General features: G+C 37.3%; 1 protein-coding gene across 3 annotated transcripts in view; it reads left to right on the top strand.

Annotated features, from left to right (window-relative positions):
• Positions 1–19846, top strand: part of HMMR (hyaluronan mediated motility receptor) — a 35455-nt gene that overhangs the window by 4391 nt on the left and 11218 nt on the right. For all 3 annotated transcript variants that reach the window (XM_055431035.2, XM_055431034.2, XM_055431033.2), the window contains exons 4-11: positions 1821–1868; positions 5855–6043; positions 7102–7188; positions 7273–7373; positions 9351–9425; positions 9556–9734; positions 12692–12840; positions 14282–14496. In XM_055431035.2, the coding sequence (XP_055287010.2) occupies positions 1821–1868; positions 5855–6043; positions 7102–7188; positions 7273–7373; positions 9351–9425; positions 9556–9734; positions 12692–12840; positions 14282–14496 (1043 nt within the window). The remainder of the gene's footprint in view (positions 1–1820; positions 1869–5854; positions 6044–7101; positions 7189–7272; positions 7374–9350; positions 9426–9555; positions 9735–12691; positions 12841–14281; positions 14497–19846) is intronic.

Here is a 19846-nt window from a genome sequence, read left to right as displayed (position 1 = left end):
TAATGTGAAAAAGATTAAGAGTTGGGAAAGAGTTCCCAAGCTCTTTGGTTCGAAAACCAAAGCTATAAGTTAAGCTTATTCTTGTTCATTCATTTGACAATTACCTAAATCTCTTATTCTATTAAAAAAAAAAAAAACTGTGGTTGTCCAGTATGAAAATGGTAAGCCACATGTAGCTACTCAGCACTTAAAAATGAAAAATTGGATTTTTAGCATTATTTAATTTTAATTAATGTGTCATTAAAAACTGATACTCAGTTCACTTGTAATTCTTAAGTGTTTTTGGAATAACTTGGATATGTGGATCTACTTTTTCATCTCTATGTTTTGTGAAGTCTAATTATAGTTAGATATTAGAAATATCAACAGAATCAAGTATTAGTTTCTAACTACACAATTAATTAAAATTAAATAATAATAAAATTAGCCACCACTAAAGACCCTACGTGCCACAACTAAGACTTGGCACAGCCAAATAAAGTAAATATTTTTAAAATAAATAAATATAGTTAGATATTTCTATTGAAAATTTAGCAGTTGAATTGAGATGTACTGTAAGTATAAAATGGGCTTTCCTAGTAGCTCAGTGATAAAAAATCCACCTGCCAGTGCAGGAGACACAGGTTCGATACCTGGATGGGTAAGATCCCCTGGAGAAGGAAATGCAACCCACCCCAATATTCCTTCCTGGGAAATCCCATGGACAGAGGAGCCTGGCAGGCTACAGTTCATGGAATTGCAAAAGACTACTTAAGAACACTATTAGCCCCTAAACTACAATGTAAATAAAAGATATACAGCAAATTTTGAAAATGTAGTACCAAAAATATAAAATATCTTGCTGATAATTTTATACTAATGACATTTTGAAATATACTTTTGATATTTTGGGTAAAGTGAAATGTATTATTAAAATTTTTACTTTTAAATATGGCTATCAGAAAATTTGAAAATGGCTTGCTTTATATCTTTTTGTACAGCACTGATATAAGCATCCTTTTCTTGGAAATTGATATAAATTTATTGACTTGAATTTCTTGGAGAAACAGTTCTGAAATTTTAAATTAATTATAGAATTCACAAACCAAAACTAAATTACATACAAATTTGTGTGAAACTCCTACATAATAGGCCTTCCTGAAGGCCTATTATGTTTTCTTGCCGTTCCTAGAAAATGCCATCAGGTGGAAAATTAAACATGTGACAGGCCATCCGCCATGTTAGAAATATATAAAATACATTTTGTTCAAGATGTTTATGACTTTTCTTCCATCTGTAGATGGAAAAGATAGATATTCTGTTTTTGGCCATTATCTCACAAAGACTAGTAATATAAAAAGATATGTAAAAAACACATCTTAGTGAGAATAAAGGCAATGAGTAGATTAGAATCAGTTTGTACTATTTCAGTTTTTCTTCATGTCTTTGCATTTGTACTGTTTTTTGTTTTGGGGATCTAGGTTTAAGTTGATATCTCTTTTTAAGAGTCTTTTTTCTTCTGAGACAGTATAACTAAATACTCAAAATGTATTATTTAATGTTAGAAAAGAAGACTTGTTATTTTCACTGAACTTGTTAGCAAAAGTCTAATCTATTGGGCTAAAAACATTCAAACATGAAATATTTTAAGATTTGAAGAAACTTTTCCTTCATTGGCTAGATAAATCACCTACGAAATATTTACTAGACTTAATGAAATGTTTAAGATAGAAATTAATCTTTTGGAACCCTTAATCTTTCCTGATAACTAAAAATCAAAATTGGCTATGGTATTTGTGGCACTTAAGGTTGGTTATCACTGTTCTTTGATTTTTAAATAGAAGGAATCTCAGAAGAATGATAAAGATTTGAAGATGTTGGAAAAAGAGGTGAGCAATACTTTTAAGTTACTGAAAAACACAGAGTCAAGAGACAAGGATTCTGTTGCTGTTTGAGGAGTCAGATAATGAAGCATATGTACCCACAGGGTAACCAGTCCTTGGCTTGGATACCATATTGTAGACCTTGATTGTCAACGTAGTATACAGTTAGCATACTAAGGCGGGGATATAATATCATCTATGTCATGAAAAACTGGTAAGTAAACCTCAATATTTTAGTTTGTATGTGGATCGGATATTTACCTTTCCTCACAGGATACACTATTCCTACATGCTAATCTCTGTGTTAAGTTAGTAACTACCTAGGGAATTGCTTGGTGAGCATGAAATCCTAGTAGGTTAGTTGAATTGCAATGGAGTTGTGCTAACTTAATGCATCTCTGCACTAAGGTATATCCTTCCTCAAGGATAAAATGACCAGCTGCGTGTGTACTGTCCGATACGGTAGCCATTCACCACATGTGACTATTTAAATAAAGTTAAGAATTCAGTTCCACTATTCGAACCTCACCTGCTCAGTAGGCACTTGTGAAGAGTGGCTTCCACACTGAACAGTGCATTTCCACCATAGAAGAAATCTTTTTTGATCAAAACTAACCTAAAAAGCCTGTTTACTATTTTTTTTAATGTATATGTATATGTGTGTGTATGTCTATGGATGCGTATAATTGCTTTACAATGTCGTGTTAGTTTCTTCTGTACAATAGAGTGAACCAGCTATATGTATATACATGTCGCCTCCATCTTGAGGTTCCCTCCCACCTCTCTAGATCATCACAGAGCACTGAGCTGAACTCTCTGCTACATAGCAGCTTCACACTAGCTGTTTATAAAAAACCTGTTTACTTCTGTAAACAGGGCCAAGCAGGTCACTGTCAGCTTTGCTTTTCTGGCAGTCTTTTTTTCTACATTTCCACTACTGACCAACTCTTTCTGGTAGACATATTAAAACTTTTCATTGATTACAGTTAAATGTTGGCTTAGGTCAGGAATATGTCAAGATAACTTTGAAAATCTCTGCCCTTGTTTCTCTGATGCTTTTTTGTATCTATTTTAATAACATTAGCTATCATTTTATTGAGGACACATACCTGTGATATAGGGGTAAATACTTAGAGATCTAAGTGTCTCTGGAGATAGCTGATGAGGGAGTGGCAGTTCCAGAGTTAGAACTAGTCATTTGTATCAGTTACTTAATCTTTTAGAATAAAATTTTTTTACAAATACTGCTGTATATTATTTCGGAGAAGGCAATGGCAAGCCACTCCAGTACTATTGCCTAGAAAATCCCATGGATGGAGGAGCCTGGTAGGCTGCAGTCCGTGGGATCGCGAAGGGTCGGACATGACTGAGCGACTTCACTTTCACACATTGGAGAAGGAAATGGCAACCCACTCCAGTGTTCTTGCCTGGAGAATCCCAGGGACGGGGGAGCCTGGTGGGCTTCCGTCTGTGGGGTCACACAGAGTCAGACACGACTGAAGTGATTTAGCAGTAGCAGCTGTATATTATTTAGCTCCCCCCAAGTATTTGTTGTTTGTTTGACTAATTTGAATTAAATATCAATATTTAAAAGTAAAATTTCATGGAAACAAACTCAGATTTCTGACTGCTGTTACAGAATAAGAAGATCTGACAGGACAATTTCTGTGTTCCCCTCCAGGGCAATAATCTACTAGACTTGTGTAGGGTTACCTTCTTTTTTTTTTTATTATATTTTTTGATTGGTGTATAATTGACTGAAACAATGTTGTACAAATCTCTGCAGTACAGCAAAGCGGCTCAGTTTTACACATATAAACGTTCTTTTTTTTTTTTTACTTTTTTTTACATATTCTTTTCCATTGTGGTTTATCCCAGGAGATCATGCAGGTCCCTGTGCTATGCAGTAGGACACTGTTGCTTATCCATTCTAAAAGTAATAGGTTGTATCTACCTGGGTTGCCTTCTTTAGATGTCGCATCTGCTGTCAGTCCTCACCTGGCTCTTTTATACTGTCTACTTGAACATGTAGGCATTTGAGTTTACAAATCCTTCTTTATACTTCTTTAACTGAAAAAAAGTATGATATAGATAGTCTTAAATGTTCTTTTTTCTGCTTTATAGTACTATGCTATGAACATTGATTGTAAACCAATAATGTTAGAATAAAGAATCTTACACTTGGGAATCTTAAATCTCCTTCAGTTCCTAGCACCTCGTTCATAGCCATGTGTGTAAGTGGCGCTTGATATATTTTTAGTTAAGTATTATTGGCTTAGAATACTGAGATAAGTTTGAATACAAAGCTAGTAAGAGTAGAGAATGCTTTTTATGTGACTTAATATAGCTGTGCTTTCTTGATACTTTTATACCGAGCATAAAGTCTATTTTGAAGTGAAGTGAAAGTGTCTGACTCTTTGCAACCCCATGGACTTTACAGTCCGTGGAATTCTCGAGGCCAGAATACTGGAGTGGGTAGCCGTTCCCTTCTCCAGGGGATTTTCCCAACCCAGGGATCGAACCCAGGTCTTCCGCAATGCGGGTGGATTCTTTACCAGCTGAGCCACAAGGGAAACCCAGGAATACTGGAGTGGGTAGACTATCCCTTCTCCATCGGATCTTCCTGACCCAGGAATCAAACTGAGGTCTCCTGCAATTGCAGGCAGATTTTTTACCAGCTGAGCTATCAGGGAAGCCATAAAGTCTATTGTGGTAAATGTTTTATGTGCACTAGAAAAGAATGTGAATGCACTTGTTGGTTATAGTGGTCTATATACATCAATTAGTTCAAGTCATTTAATAGTTTTCTTCACATCTATTATTTGTACTGATATTTCTGTGTGTTTGTTAGTTATGAGAAAGGTATTTTTAGACTTCCAGCTCTGTGGATTAATATCTTTTTAATTCTGTCAGTTTTGACTTTGTATATGTGTTACAAATTACTTTGTTGTGCATGAAAAATTTAAGATTATATCTTCTCTTGAAATAACCTTTTGACCATAAAATTTCTTTGTTAGTAGTAGTAATGTTTGCCTTAAGTCTGCTTTTTTAATATTAACATAGCCATGCCAGATTTCATTTATCTAATGTTTACATGGTAAACCTTTTCTATTCCCTTTATTGTCAGTCTATCAGTCCTTATATTTAAGTGCATATTTTATAAACATCTGAGATCATTTCCTTCAGCCTGAAGAATTTCCTTTAATATTTCTTGTTGTGCAGTTCTACTGTTGGCAAATATTCTCAGCTCTTTTTTGTTTTTTCCCTCTGAAAAATGTCTGTATATCACCTTCATATTTAAAAGCTATTTTCATTGGGAATAGAATTTTATATTTGCAGACTTTCCCATACATTTTAAACATTTCATTATCTTCTGGCTTCCACATTTCCTGTTGACAAATATGTGTTTTTTATTTTGGTTTTGGTTTTTACCCATTAGTTGCATCAGGTATGATGGCTTGCTAATGCTTACCACACCCTATCCAGAAGCCTTGTTCTGTTTTCCCAGAAATAAAGGTATTTAGCATTTTAAGCTGTAATTTGAATTCCTATAATTAGAACTAGAGAAAAGAAGAACTTTTATAGGTAGCAATGCCTTAAAAGTAAATAAACAGTATAATTACACCTAGGAGTTTATGGCAATTTGAATTTTCTGTTCTTAAAATGCTTACAGATTTTCAAGATGTGTCATAAAGTAAATTTGATTGCTCAAACAGCTAAGACTATTGAAGAACATCATATCAGATTCAGAGGTTTTTCTAGAACTTTAATGTTTTGATTATCATTAGCACCTAGTCCTGGAGGAGAACTTGGAAACTCCCTCTAGTATTCTTCCTTGGAGAATCCCCATGGACAGAGGAGCCTGGTGGGCCCCTGTCCATGGGGTCACACAGAATTGTACACAGCTGAGTGACTAAGCACAGCACAGCATCTAGTAACTGTATTGGCGGCAATACGTGAGTTATTCATTTCATGTCCTTGTTCCTGTCCAGATCCGCGTTCTTGTGCAGGAGCGTGGAGCTCAGGACAGGCGGATCCAGGATCTGGAAGCTGAGTTGGAGAAGATGGAAGCAAAGCTAAACGCTGCTGTCAGGGAAAAAACATCTCTCTCTGCAAGTAATGCTTCACTGGAAAAACAGCTTATTGAATTAACCAGGACTAATGAGCTCCTAAAATCTAAGGTATTTGAACCTCATAATCTTTCCAATTGAATAAAAAACAATTATTTTTTTTCTCATAGAGCTGTTTGGGAATTTTAAGCCTAGTTTAGTCATTTAACTTCAATAAATGTACTTTAAATATTAAGCCACTCCCAATAGGAATTATTATTGCATCTTGTTTATTATGGTGCCTGGCACAAAAGAGGATATAAACAATCGTTTACTTTTCGTTTTAACATCTGACATTTTCTCACCCTCCTTCAAAGTCAGTCCCAATTAGTAAGACCACTAATAACGTTTTAGAATTTATATCTAGAAGTATCTTTAAATATCTTTCTCTGCAATAAACAACAGCATGATAGCAGGCCTCTGCTAAATCTCTTTGGGAATGCAGTAGAAAATGAATAAATGTGTGTACTAAATACGCTCAGTAGATAATTGTGTTTATCAGTATTAATAAACTAATAGATCTTAAAGGTCTTAACATGGTCATCCTGCTTTTTATAGAAGTTGAAAGAAGCTGTAAATCACCGTTCAGCTTAATAAGAATCAATTATTCAGGGCCTGTAACATGCTAGGCTCTTTGCTTACAAAGGGAATAGGGATGCATAAGAATTAAGCACGGGAATGACAGCAGATTCCTGAGCCTCACTTAGGGAGATTATCATTTATTAGGCCTTTGATGGACCCTATAGTCAGTATATTTCAAAGTAGACGAGACAATGCAAATGCATTTTGTTAAGCAAACACACTTGAATTAACCAATTTTTACAGACAAAACTCTGCAAAAATCTTGCTTTAAAGCCACACAGTAGACTTCCCAGCATATACAGATAAATAATCACTGAAGCAGATTTCAGAAGTAGACCAGAAAGTCACATGAAGGAAAAGGAGGGACAGGAATAGAAATAGTATAAAGCCAGTAATCCCGGTGTGAGTTAAGGATAGTTTTCTCTACCAAAGGATGTTGTAAGCAAATAGTAGTCCCTATAATAGATAGAATAATCAATACTTAAGTGATTTTTACACAACTTTAGTAGAAAATATTTCTCAATTTTTTATCTGTTTGCTACACTCAGTTTTCTGAAGATAATAACCAGAAGAATTTGAGAATTCTAAGCCTTGAGCTGATGAAACTGAGAAACAAAAGAGAAACAAAGATGAGGGTGAGTAACACCGTAGGTAAGTTTGCTGGAACTGGGGATTTGAACAAGTTCTCATTTCCTAAAACAGATATTTCTGTTGTGTAGAGCATGATGGCTAAACAAGAAGGCATGGAGGTGAAGCTGCAGCTCACCCAGAAGAACCTTGTGGAGTCTCAGGAGAAAATAGTTCAACTTGAAGGGAAACTGTGAGTGACTAAAAAGAGGTTACGTTGTGTAGCCAGTTTTGTATTTGGCTCTCTTGGCTAGTTATTACTCCATGCTCATCTCATTGCCTGCCTCCACTTATCCTGTTTCTCTTCCTGAGTAACAGCTGAGCCCTAACCATTCCCCAACATTTTACGCTGAAAAGAAATATGAATGCATTATGTTTGTACATCCTCTGTGTCAGTGTTGAGGAAAGGCACATAATCTTATGGAGGCTGTAGTGAGACCGAAACTGAGAAGCATTGATACAGGAAGCTATGGTTGATTTTACAATCCTAGACTGCTTTTAATTACTCAACTCTAATTTGCATACAATAACATGCACAGATCGTAAGTATTCATTTTAGTGACTTGACAATTGTGTACTCCTATGTAACCAGCACCCAAACAAGATAGAGAACACTGTCATTCCCTCGGAAAGTCCCCCCGGGCTCCTTCCTGCTCCCTGTTCCTCCCCACAGTTACCCCCCACCCCTGCAACCACTTTCTGACTTCCATCATGGTAAGTTAATTTAACCTTTTTGGGGACATTTATCATCACATGCATGCGTATATGTGTGTATGTGGCTTTTTTTTTTTTTTTCCTGGACATGCTGCACATCTTGCAGGCTGTTAGTTCCCTGACCAGGTTTCAAACCCATGCACTTTGCGTTGAAAGTGCAGAGTCAAGATTTATCCATGCTGTTGTGTGTATTATATGTTTCTTTTATTTCTGAGTAGTATTCCACTGTACGACTATACCTCCATTTGTTCATTACCCTCCTATTGATCAGTACTTGGGTTTCCAATTTTTGACTATTGTCAATAAGACTACTATATTTACCTTCTTGTAGACGTAGATTTTTGTTTCTCTGAGTAAATATCTAGGAGTGGAATTTCAAGGTCATAGTGTTGTATACGTATAATGTTTTCTATGTTGTTTGTTTTGTTGTTTATTTATTTATTTGGCTGAGCCATGTCTTAGTTGCAGCATGTGGGATCTTTAGTTGTGACCTGTGGGATCTAACCTGGGCCAGGGATTGAACCTAGGCCTTCTTTATTGGGAGCATGGAGTCTTAGCCCCTGGATCACCAGGGAAGTCCCCATTTAATGCTTTTTTAAAAGCTCAAAGTGTTTATACAATTTTACACTCCCACTTTACAATGCATGATGCTTCCATTCATTCCATATCCTTACTGATATTTGTCCTGGAGGCAGGCATGGCAACCCACTCCAGTATTCTTGCCTGGAGAATCCCATGGACAGAGGAGCCTGGTGGACTGTAGTCCATAGGGTTGCAAACACTCAGACACGACTGAATCGACTTAACAGTCATATACGCGCTGATACCTGATATTGTCAGCCTGTTTGATTTCAGCCTTTCTAGTGGATGTAAAGTAGTATATCATCTATGTTTTCAATTTGTTGCTGTTAATGTCAAACATCTTTTCATGTGCTTATTGACCATTGATATATATCCTTTCGTAAGGTATCTACTAAAGTCCCTTGCCCCTTTCTCAATAAGTAACTGAATAAAAGGCAGCCTGGAAGAAAGGCTTTGAAGCACACAAAATTCTATTTTGTATGTGTGGTGGGTGGGGATTCTAAGAAAGCTACAGGAAAGGTGATTTCTAATACACTCAGAGTGTTACAGATCTATAACTGTATAGAGACTCTCATCATCATAATCCTTTTGTCAGAATATATTTGGAAAGCTTTCTCACATTAAAAAAAAAAACAAACTTGAGCCTCCTACTTGCATAAATTGTCAACGAGAGAGGTCACACAAATTAATGGGTAGGAGTTTAGAACCTCGAGTCAGCCTGCCTGAGAGAAGAGTATCTGGTACAGAGCCAGTATCACTGTACAGAGTAAGCTTGCTCTGCACCAGAATAATGCTTACTGTGTACCAGAGATGACTCCTCTGGTACAGAGTAATTATGATTATTGTGTATATTAATGTATGCTTTTTTTTTTAGTGTTTCAATAGAGAAAGAAAAGATTGATGAAAAATCTGAAACAGAAAAGCTCTTAGAATACATTGAAGAAATAAGGTAATATTAAGAGTCGTTTTTGGACTTTATTTTATTGACGTGTGATGAATACATCATTTTCATCTCTTTTCATTTAATGTTTCCTCTGCTTAAATAGATGTGCTCTTCAACATAATTTGTTTTAATGCAGTTGTGCATCAGATCAAGTGGAAAAATACAAGCTAGATATTGCCCAGTTAGAAGAAAATCTGAAAGAGAAGAATCATGAAGTTTTAAGCCTTAAGCAGTCTCTTGAGGAAAATATTGCTGTATTGTCTAAACAAGTAGAAGACATGAAGTCTAAATGCCAGGTGCTTGAAGAAGAAAAAGGTATTCTACTGTTTGTAGTACTATTTTCTTTAGATAAATACTACTTATGATAGTTTTAAAAGGTACTGATATGTTATAGCAACTTTTTAAATAATTACATAAACAACAATGAAATTTTTGTTCTGTGCATGGGAATTTTTATCTTTTATGATATTTGTTATCTGTTTATTTGAGTATATTGCTTGTCTTGATTGAAATATATGCAGTTGACCTCCTCATTGGGTGGCCATTTAAAATTGGTAGATACATAGAGCTAGGTTTGAGGATTTTACTATATAACATATGTACTGTTTTATATGTAGTAATGACAGGAACTTCAGAATTTTTTTTCCTTCTTTGGAAGTACTTGGCTTCTGTGTGTGTGTGTGTGTGTTAGTCACTCAGTCTGACTCTTTGTGACCCCATGGACTATAGCTCACCAGGCTCCTCTGTCCATGGAATTCTCCAAGCAAGAATATTGGAGTGGCTTGCCTTTCCCTTCTTCAGGGGACCTTCCCAACCCAGGGATTGAAACTGGATCTCCCGCACTGTGGGCAGATTGTTTATACTCTGACCACCGTGGGAATCTGGGTGTTTCCAAGGTAATATTAGTGTCTCACTACAGCATTGGAGCACGGAATGAAGCAGGACAAAGGCTCAGTTCTACCAAGAGAACGCACTGGTCACAGCAGACACCCTCTTTCAACAACACAAGAGAAGACTCTACACATGGACATAACTGGATGGTCAACACAGAAATCAGATTGATTATATTCTTTGCAGCCAAAGATGGAGAAGCTCTATACAGTTAGCAGAATCAAGACCAGGAGCTGACTGTGGCACAGATCATGAACTCCTTATTGCCAAATTCAGACTTAATTTGAAGAAAGTAGGGAAAACCACTAGACCATTCAGGTATGACCTAAATCAAATCCCTTATGATTATACAGTGGAAGTGAGAAATAGATTTAAGGGACTAGATCTGATAGATAGAGTGCCTGATGAACTCTGGACGGAGGTTCGTGACATTGTACAGGAGACGGGGACCAAGACCATCCCCATGGAAAAGAAATGCAAAAACCAAATGGCTGTCTGAGGAGGCCTTACAAATAGCTGTGAAAAGAAGAGAAGCGAAAAGGAAAGATAATAAGCATCTGAATGCAGAGTTCCAAAGAATAGCAAGGAGAGATAAGAAAGCCTTCCTCAGCAATCAATGCAAAGAAATAGAGGAAAACAACAGAATACGAAAAACAAGAGATCTCTTCAAGAAAATTAGAGATTCCAAGGGAATATTTCATGCAAAGATGGGCTCGATAAAGGACAGAAATGGTATGGACCTAACAGAAGCAGATGTTAAGAAGTGGCAAGAATACACAGAAGAACTGTACAAAAAAGATCTTCACGACCAAGATAATCACGATGGTGTGATCACTCAACTAGAGCCAGACTTCTTGGAATGTGAAGTCAAGTGGGCCTTAGAAAGCATCACTACGAACAAAGCTAATGGAGGTGATGGAATTCCAATTGAGCTATTTCAAATCCTGAAAGACGATGCTGTGAAAGTGCTGCACTCAGTATGCCAGCAAATTTGGAAAACTCAGCAGTGGCCACAGATCTGGAAAAGGTCAGTCTTCATTCCAATCCCAAAGAAGGGCAGTGCCAAAGAATGCTCAAACGACCTCACAGTTGCACTCATCTCACACGCAAGTAAAGTCATGCTCAAAACTCTCCAAGCCAGGCTTAAGCAATCCGTGAACTTCCAGATGTTCAAGCAGGTTTTAGAAAAGGAGGAGGAACCAGAGATCAAATTGCCAACATCCGCTGGATCATGGAGAAAGCAAGAGTTTCAGAAAACCATCTATTTCTGCTTTAGTGACTATGCCAAAGCCTTTGACCATGTGGATCACAATAAACTATGGAAAATTCTTCAAAAGATGGGAATACCAGACCACCTGACCTGCCTCTTGAGAAACCTATATGCAGGTCAGGAAGCAGCAGTTAGAACCAGACATGGAACTACGGACTGGTTCCAAATAGGAAAAGGAGTACATCAAAGTTGTATATTGTCACCCTGGTTATTTAACTTATATGCAGAGTACATCATGAGGAATGCTGGGCTGGAAGAAGCACAAGTTGGAATCAAGATTGCTGGGAGAAATATCAATAACCTCAGATATGGAGATGACACCACCCTTATGGCAGAAAGTGAAGAGGAACTAAAGAGCCTCTTGATGAAAGTGAAAGAGGAGAGTGAAAAAGTTGGCTTGAAGCTCAACATTCAGAAAACTAAAATCATGGCATCTGGTCCCATCACTTCATGGGAAATAGATGGGGAAACAGGGGAAACAGTGTCAAACTTTATTTTTTGGGCTCCAAAATCACTGTGGATGCTGATTGCACCTATGAAATTAAAAGACACTTACTCCTTGGAAGGAAAGTTATGACCAACCTAGATAGCATATTAAAAAGCAGAGACATTACTTTGCCAACAGAGGTCCGTCTAGTCAAGGCTATGGATTTTCCCATGGTCATGTATGGATGTGAGAGTTGGACTGTGAAGAAAGCTGATCGCCAAAGAATTGATGCTTTTGAACTGTGTTGTTGGAGAAGACTCTTGAGAGTCCCTTGGACTGCAGGGAAACCCAACCAGTCCATTCTAAAGGAGATCAATCCTGGGTGTTCATTGGAAGGACTGATGCTAAAGCTGAAACTCCAGTACTTTGGCCACCTCATGCGAAGAGTTGACTCACTGGAAAGGACTATGATGCTGGGAGAGATTGGAGGTGGGAGGAGAAGAGGATGACAGAGAATGAGATGGCTGGATGGCATCACCGACTCGATGGAGGTGAATTTGAGTGAACTCTGGGAGTTGGTGATGGACAGGGAGGCCTGGCGTGCTGTGATTCACGGGGTCGCAAAGAGTCGGACACGACTGAGTGACTGAACTGACAGCATTGTTAACATTTTTCCTTTTCTAGAAGACCTCATCAGTAGGAACAGAGAACGGGACGAAAATCTAAATTCTGAGATACAAAGCTTAAAAGAGAGGTCTGTTCTTGAAAAACAAGAACATGAAGAGCTACAACAAAAAGTATTGCAAATGGATTCACTTCTGCAACAAGAGAAGGTAGTTTACGATATTAAAAAAGCCTAGTGCTTCTTTTATGTCATACGTTTCGCTGTGTATCGGAAAACCTTTAAATTGTGTATATCCTTTGATCGAACAGTTCTACTTTTAGATTCTTATCCTGAGGAATTAATCATGTCTTTGATGCATATTTATCTGATGTCACCACAGTTATTCATGATTTGAAAAATTTAAGCATCAGTTGAAACAATATAGGGAAATTGTTTTAATTTTGTTTTCAGCACATTCTTGTGTTAGATTACTACATAGGCATTTATTGTTCTGTGGTAAAAGGTGTCTAATTAAACAAAAAACAAAATGTGACTTTTTGAAATCCAGATTACATAAAGACATTTTACATATCAATGAGAAACAAAGGAAGTTCATTGAAAAATAATAATAATAATCCTGGTGATCTAGTGGTTAAGTCTCCAAGCTTCTACTGCAGGGGTCACAGTTTTGATCCCTGGTTGGGGAATGGAGATCTTGCATGGCTCTCAGTGCTGCCAAAAAAAAATTTTTTTTTAATTAAACAAAAAAATTTTTTAATGGGCATAGGATGGACATAGATAATTTTGAGCAGTAGAAATTCAGATAGCTTGTAAAATGAGACGACGCTGTATTTGTCATAATAATCAAAGAAATGTTTTGGTGTTTTTTTCCACTTCCAAGGTTGGCACAAGTTAAAACATTTGGTAATATGATATATTTGTGAGAATTAGTCAAACAAGCAAGTACTCATGTGAACTAATGTGAAATAGTATATTGTTGGGCAGTCAGCAGTGACAAAGGAATTAGGTAGATCTGTTTATACTGACTTGAAAAGACCTCAACAACTATTTTTATGATATTTTAAATGACCTTTTTATGCACAGTATATTTAATTTATGTTTCAAAAGAATGTAAATATATAGAAAAAGACCATAAGGCTTATAATGCAAAATTTAGTGGTTATCTCTGAAGTGGGAAAACTTAAGATTGGATTGGAGAGTAGTCAAAGGCAATTTTTCCTTTATTCATAATGTTAGAGTTTTTTTTGCAGTGGTAATTTACTTGTATTTATTTATTCTTATTTACTTATATAACTTTAAAATATTTCTATGTAACATTGAAATCATAATACTCTTTATATAGTATCATATGAGAAAAATATATGATAAAAGCCAGTTGTAGAATATAATTTTTGTTGTCTAAGAAGGGTGTGTTGCGTAGGAAAAAGACTGAAATAACATTTACCCCAGTCTTAACAAAGGATAGGATATAATCCATGACAGAATGAATATGAATCTCTCAAGTTTCTCAGAGGCTCTCGAGTTTACTGTCCATACTTCATTAGTTGTACTTCTCTTTTGTCCTTAGTAAAATCTCACAGATTATTTAATTCTTTATTAAATTGTCAAAACCTTTCAGATTATTTTGCTGGCTTTCTATTTATATGCAGGCATTATCTTCCGGTCTTCAGCAGAAGTTATGTTCTTTTCAAGAAGAAATGATTAAAGAGAGAACTCTCTTTGAGGGAGAATTAAAGCAGGCCTTGGATGAGCTGGATAAATTACAGCAAAAGGAGGAACAAGCTGAAAACCTGCTTAAGCAACTGGAAGAGGAAGCAGAATCTAGAACTGCAGAACGAAAACGCCTCGAAGAAAAGCTGAAAGGGTTTGTATTACTAGGACTTAATGTTTATAATTAAAAGTTATTTTCTAGTATATTCTCTTGGGATTCCCACACCAAGCATGTGAGTGGTAAGGTTGGAATTATTTTACAAGTAAGGAATTTTCTTTTTTTTTTAATTTTAATTGTATTTACTTTTGGCTGTGCTGGTCTTCATTGCTGGGTGCAGGCTTTCTCTAGTTGTGGTGAGCAGGGGCTACTTTCATGGGCTCTAGGGCACCCAGGCTTCAGTAGCTCTAATGCATGGGCTCAGCAGTTGCCATGCAGACTCCAGAGTGTAGGCTCAGTTCTTGTGGCGCACAGGCTTAGTTGCCCCGCATGTGAAATCTTCCCTGACCACGGACTGAACCCATGTTCTCCTACATTAGCAGGCAGATTCTTAACCACTGGACCACCAAGGAAGTCCGCAAATACGAGACACAGAGAGGTCAAGTACATGTGCAGGAAGTACAGATAAACAAGAATGACAGCCCACATCAGAAGCCACGCCCTTTTCTTATTTAAAGTTCAAAGAGGGAGCCACAAACACTTCAGAAATAACAATCAAAAACAAAAATGGGGAAGAAACAACCAGAACTGGGGAAAATCCAGAAATAATAAATGTATCATTAAAAGTAGAAAGCCTGAGATCCAGTGCTTTTTTCTTTTCTTTGTTTAATTTCATATTGTTTTCACACTGTATGCCCTTCACCACATTTATTTACAGTATCCAAGTTGATTCTTAAGTTCAAATTGTAAACAAATACTTGAATCCTTGGGATCTCAGCAGTAAACATTTTCTAGCAAGGAACTAGACATAACGTTACAGAATCATCACTTATATCACAACTATATATCTGTCTCTTTTTAGGTACTTTTTTATTAATCCCTTTTCTATTTTCTTTTAGTGGTTAGTAATTCCCCAGGTCAGTAGGTGCCCAGTATGCTACTGGAGATCAGTGGAGAAATAACTCTAGAAAGAATGAAGGGATGGAGCAAAAGCAAAACCAATACCCAGTTGTGGATGTGACCGGTGAAAGAAGCAAGGTCTGGTGCTGTAAAGAGCCATATTGCATAGGAACCTGGAACGTTAGGTCCATGAATCAAGGCAAATTGGAAGTGGTCAAACAGGAGATGGCAAGAGTGAACATAGACATTCTAGGAATCAGTGAACTAAAATGGACTAGAATGGGTGAATTTAACTCAGATGACCATTATATTTACTACTGTGGGCAGGAATCCCTTAGAAGAAATGGAGTGGCCATCATGGTCAACAAAAGAGTCTGAAATGCAGTATTTGGATGCAATCTTAAAAACAACAGAATGATTTCTGTTCGTTTCCAAGGCAAACCATTCAATATTACAGTAATCCAGGCCTATGCCCCAACCAGTAACGCTGAAGAAGCCGAAGTTGAACGGTTCTGTGAAGACCTACAAGACCTTTTAGAACTAACACCCAAAAAAGATGTCCTTTTCATTATAGGGGACTGGAATGCAAAAGTAGGAAATCAAGAAACACCTGGAGTAACAGGCAAATTTGGCCTTGGAGTACAGAATGAAGCAGGGCAAAGGCTAATAGAGTTTTGTCAAGAGAACGCACTGGTCATAGCAAACACCCTCTCCCAACAACACAAGAGAAGACTCTACACATGGACATCACCAGATGGTCAACACCGAAATCAGATTGATTATATTCTTTGCAGCCAAAGATGGAGAAGCTCTATACAGTTAGCAAAAACAAGACCAGGAGCTGACTGTGGCTCAGATCATGAACTCCTTATTTCCAAATTCAGAATTAAATAGAAGAAAGCATGGGAAACCACTGGACCATTCAGATATGACCTAAATCAAATCCCTTATGATTATACAGTGGAAGTGAGAAATAGATTTAAGGGACTAGATTTGATAGAGTGCCTGATGAACTCTGGACGGAGGTTCGTGACATTGTACAGGAGACAGGGACCAAGACCATCACCATGGAAAAGAAATGCAAAAAAGCGAAATGGCTGTCTGAGGAGGCCTTACAAATAGCTGTGAAAAGAAGAGAAGCGAAAAGCAAAGGAGAAAAGGAAAGATATAAGCATCTGAATGCAGAGTTCCAAAGAATAGCAAGGAGAGATAAGAAAGCCTTCCTCAGTGATCAATGCAAAGAAATAGAGGAAAACAACAGAATACGAAAAACAAGAGATCTCTTCAAGAAAATTAGAGATTCCAAGGGAATATTTCATGCAAAGATGGGCTCGATAAAGGACAGAAATGGTATGGACCTAACAGAAGCAGAAGATATTAAGAAGAGGTGGCAAGAATACACAGAAGAACTGTACAAAAAGATCTTCACGACCAAGATAGTCACGATAACGTGATCACTGACCTAGAGCCAGACATCTTGGAATGTGAAGTCAAGTGGGCCTTAGAAAGCATCACTACGAACAAAGCTAGTGGAGGTGATGGAATTCCAGTTGAGCTATTTCAAATCTTGAAAGATGATGCTGTGAAAGTGCTGCACTCAATATGCCAGCAAATTTGGAAAACTCAGCAGTGGCCACAGGACTGGAGAAGGTCAGTCTTCATTCCAATCCCAAAGAAAGGGAATGCCAAAGAATGCTCAAACTACCGCACAATTGCACTCATCTCACACGTGAGTAAAATCATGCTCAAAATTCTCCAAGCCAGGCTTCAGCAATATGTGAACCGTGAACTCCCAGATGTTCAAGCAGGTTTTAGAAAAGGCAGAGGCACCAGAGATCAAATTGCCAACATCCGCTGGATCATGGAGAAAGCAAGAGAGTTCCAGAAAAACATCTACTTTTGCTTCATTGACTATGCCAAAGCCTTTGACTGTGTGGATCACAATAAACTGTGGAACATTCTGAAAGAGATGGGAATCCCAGACCACCTGACCTGCCTCTTGAGAAACCTGTATGCAGGTCAGGAAGCAACAGTCAGAACTGGACATGGAACAACAGACTGGTTCCAAATAGGAAAAGGAGTGTGTCAAGGCTGTATATTGTCCCCTTGCTTATTTAACTTATATGCAGAGTACATCATGAGGAATGCTGGCTGGAAGAAGCACAAGCTGGAATGAAGATTGGCGAGAGAAATATCAATAACCTCAGATATGCAGATAACAACACCCTTATGGCAGAAAGTGAAGAGGAACTCAAAAGCCTCTTGATGAAAGTGAAAGAGGAGAGTGAAAGGGTTGGCTTGAAGCTCAACATTCAGAAAACAAAGGTCATGGCATCTGGTCCCATCACTTCATGGGAAATAGATGGGGAAACAGTGGAAACAGTGTCAGACTTTATTTTTCTGGGCTCCAAAATCACTGCAGATGCTGATTGCAGCCATGAAATTAAAACACGCTTACTCCTTGGAAGGAAAGTTATGACTAACCTAGATAGTATATTAAAAAGCAGAGACATTACTTTGCCAACCAAGGTCCATCTAGTCAAGGCTATGGCTTTTCCCGTGGTCATGTATGGATGTGAGAGTTGGATTGTGAAGAAAGCTGATCGCCGAAGAATCAATGCTTTTGAACTGTGGTGTTGGAGAAGACTCTTGAGAGTCCCTTGGACTGCAAGGAGATCCAACCAGTCCATTCTAAAGGAGATCAATCCTGGGTGTTCATTGGAAGGACTGATGCTAAAGCTGAAACTGCAATACTTTGGCCACCTCATGCGACGAGTTGACTCACTGGAAAAGACTCTGATGCTGGCAAAGATTGGGGGCGGGAGGAGAAGGGGACGACAGAGAATGAGATGGCTGGATGGTATCACCGACTCTATGGACATGAGTTTGAGTGAACTCCGGGAGTTGGTGATGGACAGGGAGGCCTGGGGTGCTGTGATTCATGGGGTCGCAGAGAGTCGAACACGACTGAGTGAATGAACAGAACTGAACTGATTTTAAAAAACACCAGTTTTTTTTATATATGCCTGCATTTTGGAGAACAGTACAAAGTGTAATTAGGGGGACTCTTTCATCCTGCCGCCTGCCTCAGGGAACAGGTACATTAAGAAACCTGAGTGGATGATGTCAATTTCAGAAAGAAAAATGAGATAATCATTTATTCTTACTCAAAGAACTCAGTTCCAAAGTCAGGAGATAAAGATTTTATTACTAGATCTGTTAGTTAAATGTGTGATTCTGAGCAAGACTGTCTTAATTTTTTTTTGTTTTCTGTTCCATTAGATACAAAATAAAGGAGTTTTATGAGATTATTTTTAAGGTCCTTTCCAGTGTGGAAATTTCAAGATTAAGAGAAAAACTTAGAAGTTGACAGGAGTCCTCTAGGGAGCAGGAAAAAGTATTTTTTATTTTAAATCCTTTAGTAGTAGTTGATTGCTTTTAGCTGTGGTGTGTATCTTTAAAATCCTATGCTCATTCCAGAATGAATTTGAACAACTGTGTATCTTGTTTCAATGTCCAACATAGCCTTTAAGCAAATAATGCTGCTTAAGTTTTAGTTCTATGTGTTCTTTAAAATACCTCTTATAAGCTCATAGGCCTGTCAAATAAAGTTTATCGCCATTGTAGAAATATGTAATATGCATATATTTAAAATCTGTATAGATTTGTAGTCTATATTTATAAAGATGACTTAAAAGCCATTCTGTCTACGCAAAATAGTCTCCTAAATAAGTTGTTGAATCTTTAAATAATTAGTAATTTATTTTGTGTGTTATAATTATTTTTCAAAAGAACTCTTAAAATGACGTTACCTTAACAGTACCTAGTGTTCCCTAAATATCTTAATTCAGATAATTAAGTTTTATTCAACCCAAGAGCTTCTTAACTTATAATCCTTCACATTCATCAGTCTTGGATGCTGCCAAGATTCCGTCTTAGAGTATTTTTAATCTCCTTTCTTACCCAAAAGTGTTTAAACTACCTACATAAGTACATGTGGTATGAAAATAAAAGTAAGTGAATTAGGATGAGAACAAAAGTAAAATCAGAATGGGAAAGATGAAATGAAGCTGCATGTAAATAAACATGCTAGCAGATGTATATCGTGAATGTAGGTCTAAGCTGTCCAGTGTGGGATGTATGATTCACAGTGTCAAATAGGCTCTTTTTTTTTTTTTGAGATTCTTTCTTTATTATTATTATTTTTTAATTTATTTAATTGTAGGCTAATTACTTTACATTATTGTATTGGTTTTGCCATCCATCAGCATGAATCTGCCCCGGGTGTACACATGTTCCCCATCTTGAACCCCCCTCCCACCTCCCTCCCAATCCCATCCCTCTGGTTCATCCCAGCACACCAGCCCTGAGCATCCTGTATCATGCATCGAACCTGGACTGGCGATTTGTTTCACAAATAGTCTCTTTCTTAAGCTAATGGTATATT

Source organism: Moschus berezovskii, chromosome 8 (genome assembly GCF_049115385.1).
Source record: "Moschus berezovskii isolate FMDL1 chromosome 8, NW_MosBer_1.0, whole genome shotgun sequence".
Classification (NCBI taxonomy): Eukaryota; Metazoa; Chordata; class Mammalia; order Artiodactyla; family Moschidae; genus Moschus; species Moschus berezovskii.
The sequence above is the reverse complement of the archived record's forward strand: the minus strand, read 5'-3'. Positions and strand labels throughout refer to the sequence as shown.